The sequence below is a fragment of the Caretta caretta genome, chromosome 1 (assembly GCF_965140235.1).
Source record: "Caretta caretta isolate rCarCar2 chromosome 1, rCarCar1.hap1, whole genome shotgun sequence".
Taxonomy (NCBI): Eukaryota; Metazoa; Chordata; order Testudines; family Cheloniidae; genus Caretta; species Caretta caretta.
Window position 1 is genome coordinate 50,021,582 of NC_134206.1, and position 22,677 is coordinate 50,044,258.

General features: G+C 41.0%; 1 protein-coding gene across 6 annotated transcripts in view; it reads right to left on the reverse strand.

Moving 5' to 3' along the window:
• Positions 1 to 22,677, reverse strand: part of STARD13 (StAR related lipid transfer domain containing 13) — a 499,087-nt gene that overhangs the window by 339,340 nt on the left and 137,070 nt on the right. For 5 of the 6 annotated variants that reach the window (XM_075127911.1, XM_075127915.1, XM_048847411.2 and 2 more), the window contains one exon: positions 7,076 to 7,222. The exons of the other annotated variant lie outside the window; for it this stretch is intronic. In XM_075127911.1, coding sequence (XP_074984012.1) covers positions 7,076 to 7,222 — 147 coding nt within the window. The remainder of the gene's footprint in view (positions 1 to 7,075; positions 7,223 to 22,677) is intronic. 6 annotated transcript variants of the gene reach the window in all.

Here is a 22,677-nt window from a genome sequence, read left to right on the forward strand (position 1 = left end):
TGCGAATACAGACACGGCGGCTACTCTGAAACCAGAGACTTGTGAATGAATTCAATGAGAATCCCCACATCTGCCAGTATTCAGCATATGACATGAGCAGGCCAGATGCCAGCTCTTGCCCAGGCTGCAGATATTAGCTAAGAACTGACAAACTCATAACTGGAGACAAGACCAGCTCACCTGTATGTCAGTTTTGCTCAAAATAGGTATTATTCTTTAAAAATGTACTTAGTATTTAGACTCCATGAAATGCTTTTAAGTTGCTGCATGCATTAATCTTACTTGTAATGGCAATATTCCATGCTATAAGAAAATATGTAAGTTTTGCTCTATAGCTTTAAAAGTGTTTGCTGTGAATTTATGAACCCAGGCAAGGGAATTGTCATCTCCACCCCCAACCCAGAAGGACTATCAAAATCACACAGGCCATCAAGGAACATTGCAACACAAAGGATTGGTTAATGGCCCTATCACACCTTGGAAATGCTACCAGTGCAAGGAAGCTCATCCTGTGGCCTTGGAAGCTGAATGAAGGAAATACAACAAAGTCACAGGAAAACTTTCCATCTCTTTACTGTTTGAACTCTCACACAGCCAGAGCTACCAAACTGAAACCAGAGATCCCCAGAGGTTACCTCCTGGGTCTGGCCTGAAAGACACTTTGAACTGACAGTTCACTACAACTCTGTAACTCTTAGGATTTAGACAGTAACTCATTTGTGTGTATATACCTGCTTGCTTTAACCTGTAAATAACTCATTTCTTTTTCCTAGTTAATAAACCTTTAGATAATTTATTACAGGATTGACTATGGTGTTCCTTTGGTGTAAGATCCAGGGTATCAGAGACTGGTCTCTGGGGATTGGAAGCATCTGAATATTGTGTGATTATTTTGGTGTAAGTGACCATTTATCACTAAATCTAGTTTATCTGACTGGCAAGATAGACTTGAGACTGTAAGGGGACTGTCTGAGACTCCACGGTAAGACTGTTATAATGATCCAGGAGTTCACATTTGCCACTAACTTGGGTAAAATCTAATCATAGAACATACCCCCAGTTGGGGTATCTGTCTGCCCTGAGATAGGCACTCATGGTCGCAAGGTACTCTAGGCAGCATGACACTCCAAACACGGTCATGTCAGACATATCAAATGCTTTTGAGTAGTCAATGAAACACATAATCAATGGGTCATTAAAATCCCTGTATTTTTCAATGATGAGACAGATTTTAGTGATTTGATCACATGTACTTCATCCCTCTCTGAAACCAGCTTGCTGTGATGGCACTTCTGTTTCTAATATTAGCATCATATGATCCTGGACTATGTAAAGCAGTACTTTGCTCACCTGAGATATCAGGGCTATGACTGTTACGATACTTTCTTGTGTTGCCTTTCTTTGGTAAGAGCAGAAGGATTCCCTCTTCGAATCATCTGGCTAATTTCTTTCAAATTTTGCATGTGACACTACTCCTGGGGGAATTCTGAGCCACTGTGCATGTGCAGAATTTATGTCCCCTACAGATTTCGTTGCTTTCCCGCAGAAAAATGACTTTCTGAAGGGGAAGCAAAGGGAAGCCCCAAGAGCGGTCATGCATCCCTCCCCAGCAGTATGTTTCAGGTGCCCAGGGCAGCCGGCAGAGTGGTAAATCATTGTGGGGAAGGGGTCAGGCCGGGGGAAGACCCAGTGGGTGGCTTCTACCCTGTGCCAGGCTCAGCTGCTAGTCCTGGCCTGGTCTGGGGAGGACAGGACTTCCTCTTTCCCTGAACAGCATCCAGGGCCATGTCAGACCCACCACCAGATTTCTCCCCTGGCTGTAGGAAGCTCTGCAAACTCCCCTGTCCTGTGATTCCTGCATCCATTGCTCCTCAGCTGCAGGGGGAGGGATCCCTGTACAGGGAGCTGCTCCCCTGTCCACCCAACCCCTGTGCATCCAGGCCCCTCGTACCCAGACTTTCCCACTAAGCCTCACACACACACACCCCGCACCCAGAACTCCCCTGACAAGCCCACTCCCCCTGCACCTGGACCACCCCAACAAGCCACCCACACCTGGATCCCCACCTTAGCTAGCCCCAACCAGCTGTACCTGGATCCCCACCCCACTGAGCCCCACTCTCCCAGCATCTGGACCCCCTACTGAGCCCCCCACACTTTTGAGCTCTATCCCCTGCAAACCAGGACGACCCCCCCATGCTGAGCCCCAACCACCTGTACCTGGACCCCCCTCCAGAGTCCCATTACTGTTGCACCCAGAACCCTCCAACAACTCCCTGTGCGTCCAGATCCCTCCTGCACCCGGATCCCACACTGAGCCACCCGCACCCTCTCACCCACACCTGGATCCTCCCATAATAAGCCCCTCCACACTTGGATCCTGCCTTGCTGAGCCTGCCTGCCCACACCTGGTGCACCTGGCACGGAGGGGCATGGCCCTGGGGTGTTTTGGAGCCAGCCTGGTCCTTGCACCTTGTCAGGGTTGGGTGCAGCCTCACTACTGAGTCTATATCCCGGGGTGGGGGGGAAGCTGCGCAATGATCTCCAGTGGCCTGTGCTCCCCAATGCCATGCAGGGGCATCCACATTTATTTGACAAATAACATTTGCAGAATTTTGCAGAATTGTAAAATATTGTGTGCAGAATTTTTAATTTTTTGGCACAGAATGCCCTCAGGAGTAATGTAAGATCAATACAACAGTCACCAAATCACTTTTAACAATTCAACCTGTACGCTGTCTACCCCTGGTGTTTTCCCGGGCTTCATTTTCATAATAGCGTGCATCACTTCCTCTTGCAGGATTGATAGCTCTTGTTTCATACTCTCCTTTCCATACTCTCTCCTCACGTGCTGTATTGCAAGTGGCTTTGATGAAGCATACAGATTGGCACAGTAATCTCTTCATCAGTGTTTGATTACATCACCTTCATTGAGGACTTTGCCATCATGATCCTTTATGTTTGATTGCAAAGAATATTTTTGGAAAGAAGTCTGACCACTGTGAACATACCTTTTGTATTATTTGTCTGTAATAATCAAGTTCTGTGCATTTTGCCCTTATGTATTCACTCATGTCTTGTCTAGTCTACCTTTGGATCTGTCTGTTCAGTTCCTTGTGCTCTCCCCTACATCTTTCAGTGTCCAAGCCATTCTCTTTCACTCTGCATCATTTTTTCACAAGCCAACACTGACCTTTTGGCTTGGGTGCTTTGGTGCCTTTGAGCACAATAGTTTCCATTTTGTTCCAAAGTTCATTCCAGTTGTTGCATTCTTTCACTGATGAGAATGCTTCAAACCCATTTTGGACAGAAATCATGTAGTTTTTTTTTTATTCTGGACAAGCCCAAATGCAGTGAACCTGCAGGTTGTTCAGGTTTCCTTTGAGGGGAAGTACCTAAATGTCAGGTATGGAGTGATCATTTTGTGAAAAGTGTTCGCCCATTGATGATGTCATAGAAAAATGATAAAAGACAAAACACCACATCATTAGTGTCCCGGGTGGATAGAAAATTTGTATCTGCATCTGATCTGCAATCCGCAAACATGGTCCGCAGATAAAAAGCAGATATCTACAGATTTGCATGGCTCTAGATATAAAATTTGGATCTGCATCCATCTCTGATCTGCATACATGGTCCACCAATATCCGCAGATTTGCAGGGCTCTACATATCACCAAAGGGCAAACGCTTTTCACAAAATAATCACTCCATATCTGACGTGAGTCCTTGTCTTCAAAGGAAACCATCACAACACCTTCAACAGATGAGCCTGGGAGCTTAAATTCATAACTTTGCTAGACACTAAAAATCATGGTCTAAACAAAGACACTGGATTTATAGCTTATTACAACAATCTGTAACCTATTAATCCACCTCTTTTGTGCTATGACTGCATAGGTATTAACTGGCCACTTCACCTTGAAAGGTCTCTTATGTGTTAACTATTTATACTAAACAATCTGTTCCACCTTTTATTTAGCTGTGAGACTATGGCCAGGTCTACACTATGGATTTATATCGGTATAACTACAAAAATCCATAGCCCTGAGCAATATAGTTATACCGACCTAACCCCCAGTGTAGACAGTGCTATGTCAGTTGGGATAGCTTCTCCCGTTGACATAGCTGGCCTATTGCCAGGGTATCTATTTTATCCTTATCCTCTATCTCTCAATGGCTTGAAGACTGTTGAAGAGACTGGGCAAGTACAATGGGAGGTGGGAGTATGGGAGCTGGAGTGACAAAAAAGAGTGAGGGAAATAGGATTTTATGTGTTCCTTTAAATCTGGAGCAGGAGAGATGGGGGGGGGGGGGGCTGGGGAAAAGCTCTACAGTGAAATAAAGAGAAACAGATTACCTTTAGAGATAATATTGTTTTCCATATTCTAGTAAAACTCCTTGTTCAGTTTCTCTGTAATTTTTAGCATTGTCAGAAAAGAAAAGAGAGACATCCAAAGAGGGGAAAGGTAGAAAGATTGGAAGGGACACAGGAAAAATAAGAGAAAAAGATAGGAACATATAGATCAGAATGAAGAGAAGAAAGAAATGAAGAAACAAAAGGAAAAACTTAATGATGAAAAAACTGTAAGAACTTTAAAATTAGAGCTGGTTAGGAATTTTTCAATGAATGGAGGTGGATTAATTATGCCAACGGGAAAAGCTCTCCCATCAGCATAGGAGAGTCTTCGCTTAAGCGCTACAGCAGCACAGCTGAGCTGATGCAGCATTTTAATTTAATAGGCCTGCCCTATGAGTACCTTTCTCAGACCTGAAGAAGAGCCCTGCATAGCTCGAAAGCTTGTTTCTTTCACCAGTGGAAGTCTGTCCAACAAAACATATTACCTGACTCATCTCATCTCTGTTTTATTACATAGTTGATTTGGTGACCTCAATGGGTGTAAATGTCTACAATGTTGGGAGAGAATGGTGTTTGTAATGACAAAGTAATTAGAGCAGGAAAATTCCACTAAACACCTTCCTCTCTCATTTTGCAAACAAGACCACTGTTTCCCATTACTTCTTTATGACAGCTTACACTTCTAATTGTCTTGTTCAGGTCCCCAATTACAAAGGTATCTTTGTTTACTTAGTATTTCAACGAATGTCTCTTCAAGCCTTTCATAAAACTAATCAATTGTGTAGTCATCCAGTGCTGTAGCAGGAGTGTAAACCTGTATAGCGGACATATTGACTGGCTTTGCTCAAAGGCAAATTGTAATGATTCAATTGCTGACTGAGTTATATCCAAGCACAAACTTTGATGTTTCCTTGGATAGGGTAAATGCAACCCTATTTTCTCTCATTTTCTCAGCTCCTGAACAGTGTACTGCATATCCATCCATCATCATCAAATGACCCCCTCCCTACCATCACAGGTCTGAGCCGCCCCATTGTCTGCACTTACTTACTTTTCTCAAAACATTTCTTTACCAGCATTCCAGCTATTTGCCTCTCTCACAGAATTTATGCAATCAAAAGAAGAGTGAAATATATGAAGTATCCACAATCGATCTGCCACACAGTTTCCATTACAGAAGCAAAAGATTACACAACTAAGCTGAAATCATTAAATTAGCATTAAAACATAAATGTAGATGACAAGAATAAAATATTTAATGGATATAGAACAAATTACTGCCTATATTAAATTAACAGATCTCTTTGAAGAAACATGGACCAGGTGGGATGAATAGTTAAAGACAAATTACATATGCAACTTAAAATAACAGCATGTTTCCTTACTGTAACACAGGATATGTCTACATTTTGAGCTTGGGTTGTGATTCCCAGTTAAAGAAGAAATACTTGTGCTAGCTCTCATCTAGCTAGTAAATGAAAAATAGAATGTAGCTGAGAAAGTGTGAGTTGTGGGATGGGCTAGATGCCCTGAGTATCTGCCCATTCAAAGCCCTAGGCATGTACTCAGGGCAGCTAGCCTATCCCGCCACTCACACTGCTGTGGCTACACTCTATTTTGCTCTTGCTAGCTAGAGGAGAGCTAGCGCAAGTATGTCACCTTGAGCTGAGAATCATACCACCTACTCACTGTGTAGATATCAACATCTACTATACACTGCTTTGATTCTACTGCATTCTCTTATGTTTGTACATCTGACATCCTCTTTTGTATTGTTTACATAAGAAAACTTGTGCAGTCAACCACCAAATCATCTAGTTTGATCTTCTGTATATCACAGGCTACCCATACCACCCAGCACCCGCACACTAAACCCAACAAACAAAATATTACAGCTCACAGGGAGACTAAACTATATAGGCCACAGGCAGAGAATAGGAGGCATGGTTACAAACAGCATTGCAGTCAAACCCTTCTTTCAGGCATCTCAGCCCAACACCAATGCCCAGATCTCACAGACCAATTCTCCCTCAAGAATTAACTCTAATCAGACCAGACTCTCCTGCTACTTCCCCAGCTGCTTCTCCAATGACCTGCCTCTATGCAGAGTCTTGCCTAACTAAAAACTACCAACAATACAGCATGTCTTCCAAAGACTGAACATATGCTCACACACTAAGAAAAAAATTGGGAAACTATGTGTAATAGCACCACATAGTGACACCTGCCATAACAATGTTCACACAGATATTGACAAAATACTATTCAAGTCAAATAAAAACCAAAAACTAATTATATCCCTAATCAAGATAGATATCATCTCCCTTGCTGTTAGATCTGTACAAAAACTATTACAAGTGCAGGAGGGCTTGAATCAAAACCTCAGATTCAAACCCCTTAATTAGGGAAGTGTGTCCATATTGATACATCTGAGTCTGAACCCACCTCTACAGAGGGGACTGGAATTATTAATACAGCCCATGAAAGCAGAAAGAATAGGGATCACATGAGATTTCTGCCAATTTGGGCTGCAATAGCCTGAGAACAGCTCATCATTTTTCAATGTTATTGAACTTGAGCTGTAGCCTGGATCATCCTTGAACCTAATATCCAAAATATAGCCTAAATCTGGATCTGAACACCCCTTCTTGACTAAAATCTAATTACAAGGTTTTAAAAATCAGTCACATTCTATAAATGGGGTGTGCATTCTTACCGGCTGTTTGCGCTTTTTGGTAGAAGGAGTGCTGGAAGGAGAAGAGCCAGCACTGAGAGCCTCTTCAATATCTAAATTCAATTGTTCCAGTTTCTTCATGAGAGATGACATAGAGTCTGACCACTCAGATCCTTTTTCTGGTTGGGTCTAAAAGAAAACCAAACACATATGAAGTCTGAAAACATTAAAGCTATTCATGATTTGTAGATTTGTTTTTAAACTACACTGCAAAAAACCCCAACAAAGTCTGGATGATCAACTCTCTGCCTATCCTGGGTTGACCTCATCTACTTAGAAGACTTCAACTATCATTTCTATCCTGTTGACACACATGTTAGATGCTCTTTATATCTGACCAATCAAACTCCATCCAGTTGTGCACATCCAAATATCTCTCTGACATATGATCTGGGATGATCCACTGCCAGTTCAAGCTCAGAATTCCCCCTGAAGAACCTCCTTATTATTTCTAAAGCCCTTTCTACTTCCAACATTCTCCATCAGAGTGGACAACATCCCCATTCTCTTTGTCACTTAGACTCATAACTTTGAAGGTCATCCTGAATTCCTTACTTTCCCTCCTACTATACATCCAGGCTATCATCAAATCTTGCTGCTTTTTCCTTCACATCAATTTGAAATTCTGTCTGGTCAAAACACTACTCTACTTCCTGTTGATTTTCTGCCTTGATTGTTGCAACCTCCTCCCTGATATATATATATTGCTTCTTTCCATGTGGGAGTCTTTAATCCATCAAAGCACAACTGTTAAAATCATCATCTTTGGACATCTATTGAACCACATCATCCCCATTCAAACCCCTCTGCTTATTCCTCTTCAGCCATCTTCCTATACATGCAATGACTTTAAATCCCGAGAGCACCATGTCTCCCTCCCTTTCCTCATTCAAATCACTCCTAAAGGCCCACTTCTTCCCAGATGCCTATAAAGAGTAATTCACACCATTAAATGCTAGCATTATGACTCACACCAGTGAAGGGGGCATGGTGGTGGGCTATTGCACTTCATTGAATGCCAACTGCCAAAATGACTTTTAGGGAGAATATGAAACTGAGCACAAATTAGACTACTCTTAATTGTGTGTGGGGGGGGTAGCAAATTGGGCTCTGGGGGAATCACCAGATTAGGAAGATGCAGCAATGCAAAGGTGATGGATGGATCTTAGACCTGAGAAACTAGCTCCTGTTCTTCTGTGTTCAAATTGTTAGTTACGTGAAACATTTCTAAATATGAGGCTACAAGAATCATATCAATTGCAGCTGAAGGATTCCCTTGTCATCAAGGCCAGCCCCTTCCGGATAGTGCAAACTATTCCCCATCTTGAGCTGCTTTGATTTATTCTTCTTTCACCCATCTTACTTTGGCTATATATATTTTCACATAAGCATCATTTCACAAGTCAATGTTAATAGACTGCACACTAATATTAACATTACCAACATTACTTTGCAGCGCAATAGCACTGTCCTTCCAAAGAGCTCGAAGTACCTTACAAACATTAAAGATCCAAGCCATACTACATCCCTGTGTGCGAGGTAAGTATTATTATTCCCATTTTATACATCCTCTTGCTGAATCATTTCCTTTATGGGGGCTGGAAATTGGGACACAGAGAGGACAGTAACTTGCTCACAATCACAAAACACAGGCAGAAATAGAACCTAGGAGAATCATTCTCATCTTACAGCAGTATTACACCATTGTAACTATCCTGTCCCTGATGGAGTTACTCCTGATTTGCCCCAGAATAAGGGAGAGAAGAATAATGCCCTAGATCTTCAGACTCCCAGTCCTGTGTCTTAACAAGAAAACCATGCTTCCTTACTTAGGGAGATAGTTTTGGCTCTATTTGTATTTATTTAGTATTTGCTTCAGAGAACAGAAAACTGGACATAATGTCACTATTTTTTCCAAGCACAGTTTAAATATTTTTATAATTCATAATAGTGAATGATTTTTCCAGGAGTGCTGTCAAAAGTCCTAAACAGTAGGGAAGATCAGATTTGTACCTATTCAAAATTACATTACTTGGATATATTCCTATACTATTCTTTATTGTATTTTACTAAACTTTTTATATTGTTTTTAGGGACAAGTATAATATACATATGCAGAATACACAATATATATATGCAGAAAGAGACACTACAAAAAAGAAGCTGTCATGCCACATTCTGTTTGAGATGGTCTTATACAAGATATAATGTCAATATTTGGTACTTCTACAAAGTCAATTTCTAAATCAAAATAAAGGTCTTGCATTTTACTGAATTTTTGCATCTTGATAACTGTGTCTTTACAAAACTAAGGAAAGGGTGAATATTTTCTTCAAAATGCCTCAAACAACAAAAAACACATTTAGTTGTCTACCAAAATCTAATGGAAAAATCCAATCTGAAGTTTCTAGACATCATTATTGAGATATAACTTGACAAAACAGTTTTATAAAAATTTTCTTCCTCATATGTCAGTGGTAATCAGATATAGGATAATACTAATGAGTCAGTTTAAATACAGAAATTAGTAAATTGTGTCTGACCTCAATGAGTCCTATGAAGACTATATTGACCATCCAGGTGACAAGCATGCAAAGATTCAATTAAAAATCCAGAAGAATAAAATAATGTTTTTTCTGGGTCTCTAATCTCTCTTTTGGAAAGTTAGTGAGAAAAAAAAAAAGTCCTCTGCTTTTGAGATGTCAGTCCATAAAAGAGAGTGAGTACGATTTACAGATATTTCTGATTGAGACATTCTAAATGTCACAACAGCCAATATATTAACTAATATGGCAGAAAACAAGATTTATTGTCCTGGGAGGAACGTATCAACCTTGCCTTTGTCTTGGTAAGTATTTACCTCTTGAATCAATACATCTTTGTATTTATTAAACAATTATAGTACAGACCCGTTTACGCGTGAATCTGCTTAACGCACAATAGAATCATAGAATATCAGGGTTGGAAGGGACCCCAGAAGGTCATCTAGTCCAACCCCCTGCTCGAAGCAGGACCAATTCCCAGTTAAATCATCCCAGCCAGGGCTTTGTCAAGCCTGACCTTAAAAACCTCTAAGGAAGGAGATTCTACCACCTCCCTAGGTAACGCATTCCAGTGTTTCACCACCCTCTTAGTGAAAAAGTTTTTCCTAATATCCAATCTAAACCTCCCCCACTGCAACTTGAGACCATTACTCCTCGTTCTGTCATCTGCTACCATTGAGAACAGTCTAGAGCCATCCTCTTTGGAACCCCCTTTCAGGGAGTTGAAAGCAGCTATCAAATCCCCCCTCATTCTTCTCTTCTGCAGGCTAAACAATCCCAGCTCCCTCAGCCTCTCCTCATAAGTCATGTGTTCCAGATCCCTAATCATTTTTGTTGCCCTTCGCTGGACTCTCTCCAATTTATCCACATCCTTCTTGTAGTGTGGGGCCCAAAACTGGACACACTACTCCAGATGAGGCCTCACCAATGTCGAATAGAGGGGAACGATCACGTCCCTCGATCTGCTCGCTATGCCCCTACTTATACATCCCAAAATGCCATTGGCTTTCTTGGCAACAAGGGCACACTGCTGACTCATATCCAGCTTCTTGTCCACTGTCACCCCTAGGTCCTTTTCCGCAGAACTGCTGCCTAGCCATTCGGTCCCTAGTCTGTAGCTGTGCATTGGGTTCTTCCATCCTAAGTGCAGGACCCTGCACTTATCCTTATTGAACCTCATCAGATTTCTTTTGGCCCAATCCTCCAATTTGTCTAGGTCCCTCTGTATCCTATCCCTGCCCTCCAGCGTATCAACCACTCCTCCCAGTTTAGTATCATCCGCAAATTTGCTGAGAGTGCAATCCACACCATCCTCCAGATCATTTATGAAGATATTGAACAAACCCGGCCCCAGGACCGACCCCTGGGGCACTCCACTTGACACCGGCTGCCAACTAGACATGGAGCCATTGATCACTACCCGTTGAGCCCGACAATCTAGCCAACTTTCTACCCATCTTATAGTGCATTCATCCAGCCCATACTTCCTTAACTTGCTGACAAGAATACTGTGGGAGACCGTGTCAAAAGCTTTGCTAAAGTCAAGAAACAATACATCCACTGCTTTCCCTTCATCCACAGAACCAGTAATCTCATCATAGAAGGCAATTAGATTAGTCAGGCATGACCTTCCCTTGGTGAATCCATGCTGGCTGTTCCTGATCACTTTCCTCTCATGCAAGTGCTTCAGGATTGATTCTTTGAGGACCTGCTCCATGATTTTTCTGTGGACTGAGGTGAGGCTGACTGGCCTGTAGTTCCCAGGATCCTCCTTCTTCCCTTTTTTAAAGATTGGCACTACATTAGCCTTTTTCCAGTCATCCGGGACTTCCCCCGTTCGCCACGAGTTTTCAAAGATAATGGCCAATGGCTCTGCAATCACAGCCGCCAGTTCCTTCAGCACTCTCGGATGCAACGCGTCCGGCCCCATGGACTTGTGCACGTCCAGCTTTTCTAAATAGTCCCTAACCACCTCTATCTCCACAAAGGGCTGGCCATCTCTTCCCCATTTTGTGATGCCCAGCGCAGCAGTCTGGGAGCTGTCCTTGTTAGTGAAAACAGAGGCAAAAAAAGCATTGAGTACATTAGCTTTTTCCACATCCTCTGTCACTAGGTTGCCTCCCTCATTCAGTAAGGGGCCCACACTTTCCTTGGCTTTCTTCTTGTTGCCAACATACCTGAAGAAAACCTTCTTGTTACTCTTGACATCTCTCGCTAGCTGCAGCTCCAGGTGCGATTTGGCCCTCCTGATTTCATTTCTACATGCCCGAGCAATATTTTTATACTCTTCCCTGGTCATATGTCCAACCTTCCACTTCTTGTAAGCTTCTTTTTTATGTTTAAGATCCGCTAGGATTTCACCATTAAGCCAAGCTGGTCGCCTGCCATATTTACTATTCTTTCGACTCATTGGGATGGTTTGTCCCTGTAACCTCAACAGGGATTCCTTGCCATACCTCCCAGCGCTACCTATTTAACAAGCAAGACTCATTAACACACGGTACAGGAACATGCTATGTAGCACTACAGATTTGCTCACTAATTCACTGACATAGAAATCGATAGTAAGTGTGGAGCAGAAACATGTTGTACATCTTTACCGCCGACCGGGGGGGGGGGGGGGGGCAGCAACGTTAAAGTGCTGCCGCGGCAAAGGACCCTGCAACCCTTTAAGGTCCCTGCCCCTTTTGCGCCCCCCTCGGCCACCGAGCTGCCCCTGGGCTGGCGATTTAAAAGGGCCCGGGGCTCTGGACGCTGCAACCACAGCAGTGGCATCCAGAGCCCCGGGCCCTTTAAATCGCCACGGGAACCCCGGGCAGCGCAGACCAGGTGGCCTGGAGGGGCTGGCTGGGGGATGCTGACCCCTAGCCCCACCCCTTCTGCCCGAGGCCTCACTCCTTCCGGGGGCCAGAGCCACCCCCACCCCGTACCGGTAAGTGTCTTGAGTTACTTTCACCCCTGTGTAGTAAAAATAATGTTTTTATTAGATTACACATTTGAATTTATATTCTTGCAAAGCACCGCTAACAGATAGGCCTGCAGTATTTGGGATGCTGTGAATACGTATGTAATCCTAGATAATTATGCATGTATATATAGATATCTTAAGATATTTCAGCTTGGCCCTCTTAACCGGCAATCCGTTAACACTCGGTTGTGACGGCTTGACTCCCGACATCTGCACATAAACGTGTCTGTACTGTACCAATAGCCGATTAATATAGTATGCTCCTAAAACCATTTAAACAAATAATTTTACTTTTTCTTTTAAACAAATACCAAGAACAAACCATTGCATTCTTCATATAAAGTTTATTAGAGGAGAGGCAGAAATTGTAGTTAAGGAGCTAAGAAATATAAGGTGTAAAGAGTTCCCAAAAAGTAAAACTGTCTTTGATTCCTCCATTAATATTTGTTCTTTTCTAGTTCAATAAAACTCTAAATTATGTCCATTAAATTAAGGGAAAGAGGAGAAAATGGGTTATTATTATATAGGATAAAACTAAATAGGCCTAGTTAATAAAATGGCATCCACTAATTGGAATTTGGCACAAAAACTGCATTTGGAACAATTGTTGATAGCCCATGTATTTTCTCAGGATGCCTCAAATTATTGCTGAATTGCAAAAAACTAATGGTACATACAGCTTCCACAGTAGGACTTGTAATAGAAGACATTGCACTGAATGCAATCGTAAAGACCAAATCCACTCCCTAGTACCTAGCCTGGATAACTGACTTGGGTGCCTGAGATCTCCGAGTACAAGAGAAATGGCAGATTCACCTCACAAGCTTTGGAGCAGCAGTGAATCCATTCCATAGCTACTATTCAGGCCTTCAGGCTGGATTGTCTTCAGTGGTCTTTGTGCCCCCGCCCTACTTTGGTAAAGGGCAGAGTCAACAACATGCCTTTGTCCATTGTCTGCCCCAGAGGTGGTGGGAGCACACCCCTGCATAAGCTCTCAAAATCTCCCCCATTCATTGGAACCAAGTTGGTCCAGCGGGGTCTGCGACTATATCTGTGAATGCAGAGGGCCTCATGGAAATGGAGCTGGTGTAGAGTTTTGGAGGGGGCATATAGGAACACTTCCTATGTTGTGTGGAGCCTAGCTCCACAGGGCCTCCCTTCACACCAGTATGTGCTTGGGCATAGTGTAGGAACAGAAGAGAGAGGCCAGAGGATCCATTTAGATGCAGTTCTTCCAGGCTATCTGCCCTGTGGAGTGGGCACACTTAGAGCATGAAGTTTACATCACTAGTAAGCAAGAGCAGGCACACTGGCCTGGGGGTGTGGATTCCTTTGTACTGTGGCTCTCTACCACCTAACTGAAATAGTCAGGCTGCACAGGGACGACTGGATTTTCCACTAAATGTGGGGGGAAAACATTCCTCTGTCATAAGTATAAAACCAATGAAATATGTAATCACTTGCTAGTAAAAATAAGCTCTGTGCTTAATCAGAGAACAGAAGAGTACCAATGTATTATTATGCTTCAGATAGTTACTACATATGTAGAATTAACCTAACTGCACCAAACTTAGTGAGACATATTGGATAACCAAATATAAAACATAGTTACAGCCTGTTGTCTCCTAACAGAGATTAACATTGGTTGGGGGGTTTTTTTTTGAACAGCAAGCGAATCTAATCTAAGAAACATTAAGCATGTAAGACTACATTCTGTGCTCACTTGCACACATAGAACTCCACTGCAGTCAGTGAGAATGCATGGGTGGAAATGAAGACACGAGGGTTTTTCCCATAATCTACAAAACAATTTGTTATTTTCTCAGAATGAGAAGTAAACACATTCCAGACATTCAGTATGGCTGTTTATGCCTCCGGGACAGAAAAGGTTCTGCACCCTGTTTTTCGGCTGCCTAGTTTTCTTTCTTCAGTAATCCTATTCAGCAAAAACATCTGCGATAAAAGGCACATTTATTTCAGTATTTTGCCTGTGAAGCTTGTTGCAATAGGCATGCTGGCTGCCAGCAAATCTAAACTTAAACTGAAGGAATGAATACATTCTTATAGAATACGCCGAGGTCAGGGTTAACCTTGCAGCCAGATCTCATCACATACTTAAATTAGAAAGCCTTTTGATTTGAGCTATACATGCATTTGGGTTATGAGAAGGTTGCAAAATTCTAGATTTGTTGATGTCTCATGTTTTTCACTTCAGATAATTTCAATAAGCCAATTGTTTTAATGTAACTGTAATGTATAACTATGTAGTCATTCACTAATAAAATAAATTACTGAACCCTAGATCAAAAACACCAATGCCATATTCTCTGTGTGTGTGTTTGTTTATATATACACGTATATGTAAAAATACAATACAAACATTCAAGGGCAAATTCTGTCTGATCTATGGAGAAAATCCCAAATAAATGACTTACTGAAAGTATTCCAATGACTCAATACCACATCTGCCTCTTGTTCCACTCACACATTACCAAGATTCTCAAAGGGAGTTTTGTATAAAGATACAAATCAACCCTGCAATCAGTAGCAGCAGTTTTGCCTGTAAGAAGACAGCAGGACCAAACCCAGAGAGGATGTTCTCTGACCATTTTCTAAGTAACTGGGGCTACAGTGCATTCTCTTATGCTCAAAATAGCTTTATATAAACCTTCCATATAGGGCTATCGATTAATCCCAGTTAACTCACGTGATTAACTAAAAAAAAAATGAATCCCAATTAATCGCACTGTTAAACAATAGAATATCAATTGAAATTTATTAAATATTTTGGATGCTTTTCTACATTTTCAAATATATTGATTTCTATTACAATACAGAATACAAAATGTACAGTGCTCACTTTATATTATTTTTATAACAAATATTTGCACTGTACAAATGCTAAACAAAAAATGGTATTTTTCAGTTCACCTCATACAAGTACTGTAGTGCAATCTCTTTACTGTGAAAGTGTAACTTACAAATGTAAATTTTTTTTTGTTACATAACTGCACTGAAAAACAAAACAATGTAAAACTTTAGAGCCTACAAGTCCACTCAGTCCTACTTCTTGTTCAGCCAATCGCTAAGACAAACAAGTTTGTTTACATTTACAGGAGCTGCCTGCTTCTTATTTATGTCACCTGAAAGTGAGAACAGGCGTCCGCAGGGCATTTTTGTACCCAGCATTGCAAGGTATTTACGTCCTGGATATGTTAAATATTCGTCTGCCCTTTCATGCTTCGGCCAACATTCCAGGGGACATGCTTCCATGCTGATGATGCTCATTAAAAAAATAATGTGTTAATTAAATTTGTGACTGAACTCCTTGGGGGAGAACTGTATGTCTCCTGTTCTGTTTTACCAGCATTCTGCCATATATTTCATGTTATGCCAGTCTCGGATGATGACCCAGCACATGTTTGTTTTAAAAACTCTTTCACAGCAGATTTGACAAAATGCAAAAAAGGTACCAATGTGAGATTTCTAAAAATAGCTACAGCACTTGACCCAAGGTTTAAGAATCTGAAGTGCCATCAAAAACCTGAGAGGGATGAGGTGTGGAGCATGCTTTCAGAAGTCTTAAAAGAGCAACACTCGGATGTGGAAACTACAGAACCTGAACCATCAAAAAAGAAAATCAGCCTTCTGCTGGTGGCATCTGACTCAGATGATAAAAATGGTCTGCTCTGCTTTGTATCGTTATCAAGCAGAATCCGTCATCAGGCTGGTTGAAGCATGAAGGGACATATGAATCTTAAGTACATCTGGCACATAAATATCTTGCAACACCTGCTACAACCGTGCCATGTAAACGTCTTTTCTCACTTTCAGGTGACACTGTAAACAAGAAGCGGGCAGCATTATCTCCTGCAAATTGCAACCAAACTATTTTGTCTGAGCAACTGGCTGAAGTAGGACTGAGTGGACTTGTAGGTTCTAATGTTTTACATTGTTTTATTTTTGAATGCAGTTTTTTCGTATGTAATTCTACATTTGTAAGTTCAACTTTCATGATAAAGAGATTGCACTACAGTACTTGGATTAGGTGAACTGAAAAATACTATTTATTTTGTTTTTTAGAGTGCAAATATGTGTAATAAAAATATAAAGTGAGCACTGGACACGTATTCTGTGTTGTAATTGAAATCAATATTTGAAAATGTAGAAAACATCCAAAAATATTTAAATAAATGGTATTCTATTATTGTTTAACAGTGCAATTAATTGTGCGATTAATTGCGATTAATTTTTTTCATCACTTGACAGCCCTACTTCCATAATGAGCATAACAGATTTCTAAAGGGAACTTTTATACATACCACACAGTTACATTAATTATTTATATTTAAGGGCAGTAACATGAAATAAGGGGTAGGGGAAGCCCAGTCCCTGATTCCCAGGTCTTTTTAAGGAATCCCCCATTGTTTGTGACTTAGTTCCCCCAGAAGTGCTCTCTTGGTGGTAAGCAAAGCCTTTCAAACATTAGCATGCAGCCACAAAGCCTTTAAAGAGCGATACTCTATAAATAAGAACTCTGATTTTTAAAAAGAAAACTAATTTTGGTGAAGGAATTTTCTTTTTAAAAATTACAATGGTTGGAAGTGTATGTGGGGGTTATTTTTTAAACAGAAAATAGAAAGTTTCTTTGTTCTAACAATTTTATAAAAAATATTTTTCTTCAGTTCACACTGCTTGCAACAAAACATCCTTACCTTCTAACAAACAATGATGTCAGGCAACAATGAATTTCACAAACAGGCTGACAAATTTGCATTGTGAACACACGCTATGGAATTGGCATTCAAACAACCAGAGAAGCTGTCTTTATTGACATCTGCTCCTGTTCAGCATATGAATGATCGTCTTGGGTTATCCCATCTTTAGCTACCTCAGAACCAATGCCCCATCAGCATTATCTATTCCACTATTTTTTTTACCTTTAAACAATTGAACTCTGCTTTTCACATCCCATCTACACCTGCACCACACTCAAACTTCTAAGTTTTGCCCATTCACACCTCTCTTGGCATGGTCTTCAAGAGACATTAGATTGCTCCTGAATATCAAAATTAGTGACCAAGAATGCCCAGATGTTTTACTGCTCAGGAAGGTACCAGACTGCACCAGTTATGCTTCACTCCATCAAAAATTACTTACTACAGCAAAATGGTAACTTTGTCATCATGACCACTATGAAATATAATTGAATACCATACTCCAATTTACAGAAGGGTATTTTCCTGCAAGTGTTCTTGGGCCACAAGAATGCACATATAACCAGTCATCATTCACAAAAGGTGGGGGATGTTAGTGACATAGTCCTTCAAAAAATTCAGCAAAGCTCTGAATATATTCTCAGATCATAGCAAACCAAAAATATCACAAGAACATGACTTGAAAAAGATCTTCATGGTGGGTACCAAAAGGAATATCTGACATTTGTAATCATCTTAATTAAATCAATTATAATAAAATTGAAAGGAACAGAAAGATTCTGTATGGTCAGCTTTGAGTAAAACAAAAAGCACAAGCACAGAATTATAGTGCCACACAACTAACTAGCTGGTGAAGGAGAGATTAGCCTCAAAATTTTGATGAATTTGACAAAAATCTCTGCAAAAGCAAATCAAGTAGGAAGAGATGTTGGCTTAGGGTTTTAAAAGCCCCATATTATCAAATGCAAATATCAACACAATGTATCATTGAACTCTGTGCAGCAGTATTATAGATGCTCACTATATTTACTATTTATGAATGCTTCACTCATGCAACTAAATGACAAATTTGGAGCTCACAAGGTAACTTCTAGTTCTATTGCTTTGCTGCCTATGCAGGTCAGCAAATACAACCAGAGTGAACTTCGAACAATCCATTAGCCATGATTTGCTATATTTTCCTGATGATAAACATCAAGGGACTGAGTCTTCATTCGGTTACACCATTTTTCACAGGTGTAACTAAGTGGAGCATTAGGTCCCCTGTCTCCAGTGACCACTACCAATGCAAGAGATATACTGACAAGGAAACGAACCTGAGCATTTCTCTTTGGAATCTCCTCTCCAAACAGTGATCAGCGAACCATGCATAACTCATAAGAGCTAAAAGAAAAGAAGGACTTGTGGCACCTTAGAGACTAACAAATTTATTTGAGCATAAGCTTTGTGAGCTAATGAGTCCACAAGCTGAGGCATTATAGCTGCATGCTATATACAGCTCCTTCTGGTGTAAAACTGGTAAAATGGTGCAAACAGTTTATGCAGTAAAGTGTCTTGACATTTTGCTTTCTGGTTAGGTTAGTAAATAGGAAGTGTCATGTTTCCTATCTTCATGATGTGTCTTTCTAGATGTAAAGACGAGATTTCCCTTGTGCTAAAAATAGAAATTGAAGAACCAACTTATCAGCTAATAGCTTTGTATTCCACGTCCAGGAAAAAAACATCAGAGAAAACACATACAAAAAACGAATCAGCAGAAGCAAAGATTTGCCATTTTCCCAAAAACATCCATGAAGGGTCAACATTTCAATCAAAATACTCCAGGTCAATGGTATTTAGGCACTCCCAATCAGAGTTAAGTGCCTAAGCACTTTTTAATATCCCACTATCTGTATCTTCAGCTGCCTATATACCTTTAAAGACTCTCCCCCACACTCCTTGTAAGGAACTGTAATATTAGATTTTTGTTCTGAAAATATTGCTCTTATATACATCTGTATAACTGTCTCAGCTGCATATATATGAATTTTTTTAAGTATGACATAGTGCAGATTGCAAGAAAATTAGAATAGCAATTATTTCAGTTATTGACCATTTCTTGGAATACAACTAATATTGCATTTATGTGCTGTCTACAACATTTACACAAAAATTAATTTACAAAATACTACATATAAATAGAAAATAAGTAAAGAGATGTCAATATTGTTCTTGGGACCTCTTCACGCTATGAAGAAAGACAAGACATTATAAGTTACAAGAGGAAATGAGGAAAGCCTATTCTGAGGTTTACATTTGACTAAAGAACTTTACAGAGAAATCCTAGTTTGAAAAGTTCTGTGGTAGTTTACTGATGATTTCCTAATAACCGTTAAATGCTTTAGAATCTATTTCTTACTAAGTATATATTATAATATTTGCAGCATACAAATTATTCTTAATATTTCTATAGGATCATGAATATTCACAGTGCCCTACCGAAGACATTCCTTACCCTCAAGATCTTGCAGTCTAAAATTGAGAAAAAAATATAAAGGCAAACAAATCAGTTAAGAGGCAGCATTCAAAGTTTAACAGTGAGAAAACAAATGAAGGAAAAATTATTGAAGTTGAGGGATATGAATAGGGTGACCATATTTCCCAAAGGGAAAATGAGACACTCCGAGCCACTTGCCTGAGCCCACCCCCTGCGATGCTGTTACTGGTCACTTGAATCCTGCCAACCCCCCTCACCCCAGGGGCTGTTGCTGGTCGCTGGAACCCTGCCTCCCCCGCATCTCTGCTTGCCTCCCCCGCACCGCACTGCACCATACCCCAAGTCGGCAAGAGCAAATGGGACAAATGCCCACTTTTGCAAAAAAAAAAAAAAAAAAAAGTTGGGACGTCTGGGAAAGGGCTTAAAAAAGGGACTGTCCCCGCCAAAACAGGATATATGGTCACCCTAGATATGAAGGGGGAGAGAATGTTTGACAGAAAAGAAATATGACACTGTCTGTAGTGCTAAGGAGGAGATTTAAGGGAAGAGTACTGGGAGACCTAAAGGTGTTAAAGGGAGTAAGACAGAGAGAAAAAAAGATGTTGGTGAGATCATGTAAGGCTTTGAAGTTAGTTGCATAAAATTCAGACTCTGACAACATCTAAGAAAGGACTTAAGGAATTCAGGACTGTTCAAATATACACTGAAATAGATCTACATATTTGCTTTGAATTAAATATCTATTGATACCTTTCAATTCACATGAAAGAAAGATAAACAATATATTACATATACTTAAAAGTCTCTTGAAGTTTTTACAGAAACAAAAGTACCACAATGATAGAGCTCACAGTTAACAATGAATAAAATGTAATTACTTTGCATACCAATTAATATAATTACACAAGTTTCTCACAATGTTCTTAAATATATTTGTTAACACATCTCTGATTTATTTCATATTATGGAACTCTATGTCACAGTCCTGTTCCAATTTAATAAACTATTAACAAAGATATAAAAAATTACTGTTAAAAAGGTCTAGGGGAAGAGAGGGATCAGTTTGATCTTATATGCTATGGGCTGAATTCTCCTCTGTTACGTATCAGTATAACTCCACTGAAGTCAGGTTTCAGAGTAGCAGCCATGTTAGTCTGTATCTGCAAAAAGAAAGGGAGTACTTGTGGCACCTTAGAGACTAAATTTGTTAGTCTCTAAGATGCCACAAGTACTCCTTTTCTTTCCGCTGAAGTCAGTGAGGTTGACCTAGTGTAATACAGGCCCAACGCTGTCTTGTAACACCTAAGTATAATTGCTCCAAAAAAGGTGCTGAATCCATTAATTTATATGCATTTATCACACACTCATAACATTATTTAATAACTAAATACCAAGTAATGGCTTTCAAATGACAATTACTTTTATTAGAGATAAGGTGGGTGAACCTAAGGCAATATCTTTTATTGGACCAACTTCTGTTGGTGAAAGACACAAGCTCTGGAGGTACACAGAGCTCTTCTGTATAGGTCAAAAGCTTATCTTTCACACCAACAGATATATATTGTATATTATATAATATATATATCTGTTGGTGAAATATATTACCTCTCCACCTTCTCTCTCTAAAATCCTGGGATCAACATGCCTATACCACTGCAAACAATTACTTTTATTGAAATAAGTTGTCCTACAGATAAACAGCACACTGAAAATTAATTCTATTTTAAAAAACCCAGGACTTAGACCTAGCAGAACTATTTGTTTATTATATTAATTTAGGTCCACTGAAAACTAACAATGACATTTTTCCTTCTAGTTCTACCTATAAAAATTTTATAAAAGAGAAGCAGGAAAGGTAGGCATTATAATGATACATCACACTTCTAGAGTACTTTCTGTCTGAGGACCTCAAAGACCTTTACTAACATAGTTTAAATAAGCCTCACATGCCGTATTATTATTTCCATGCCACAGATCTGAAGTTTAGAGGTGGTGATGTCATGCCCATGGTCAAAAACTGAGTCCCTGTCACTGCCAGTTTGTGCTCTGAGTTCATCACTCCGTGTGCAATGAGCACAGGAGCGTGTGCTGGAAATTAGCCTGACATTCACACGTGAATGCCGCAGTTCTCAGTGCCCGCCTTACAGGAGAGGGACGTGGTTGAACATGAGTATTTTTGCCTATCGATGGGGGGGTTGTGTATGAACATACGGGGACCCTGTTCCTCACTACGTGAAACCCTCAACAGGGACCTGCCGGGGGAGGCTCTGTTGCGACAGGTCATCTGAAAACATGGCGGTCCCAGCCCACAGACTGGCTGGAGCACAGGGTGGAAGACACTGGCAGGGACGCCCGTGTTCTATCTGGTTACAGGCCTCTGAACAACACAGCGCTAGAGGAGAAAACAAGGCAGGAACATTAACACAGGCTGGGGTAGCGCCAGGTCCCCCCCATTAGCACAGGCCGGGGCGGCTCCAGTCCCCCTCCCCCACATTAGCACACGCCGGGGCGGCTCCACTCCGCCATTAGCACGGGCCGGGGCTCCCGCTTAGGGCTCCTCCCGCCATGACCAGATTCCCCCAAGACTGGCGAGCGGCCAGCCCTGGCGAGCGGCGTCTGCAGCGCATCACGGCGGCGGGTGGGCAGGGGGACAGGACAGCCTGTAACTACGACTCCCCTTGAGCGCTGGGCGAGTAAGGCGGCAGCCGAGCACAGCCCCGCCCCGCCCTTTCCACAGAGGCGCCTTAGTTCGACAGTGTCTGTAACGGATCCCCCCCGCGCGTGCAACCCCTTCGAACAACAACAGTAATTTCTTCCCAGCCTGTAGCGCGCCTGCACGGCCAGAAAACTCCAGCTCGAGCCAGCCCTGTAAAATAAGT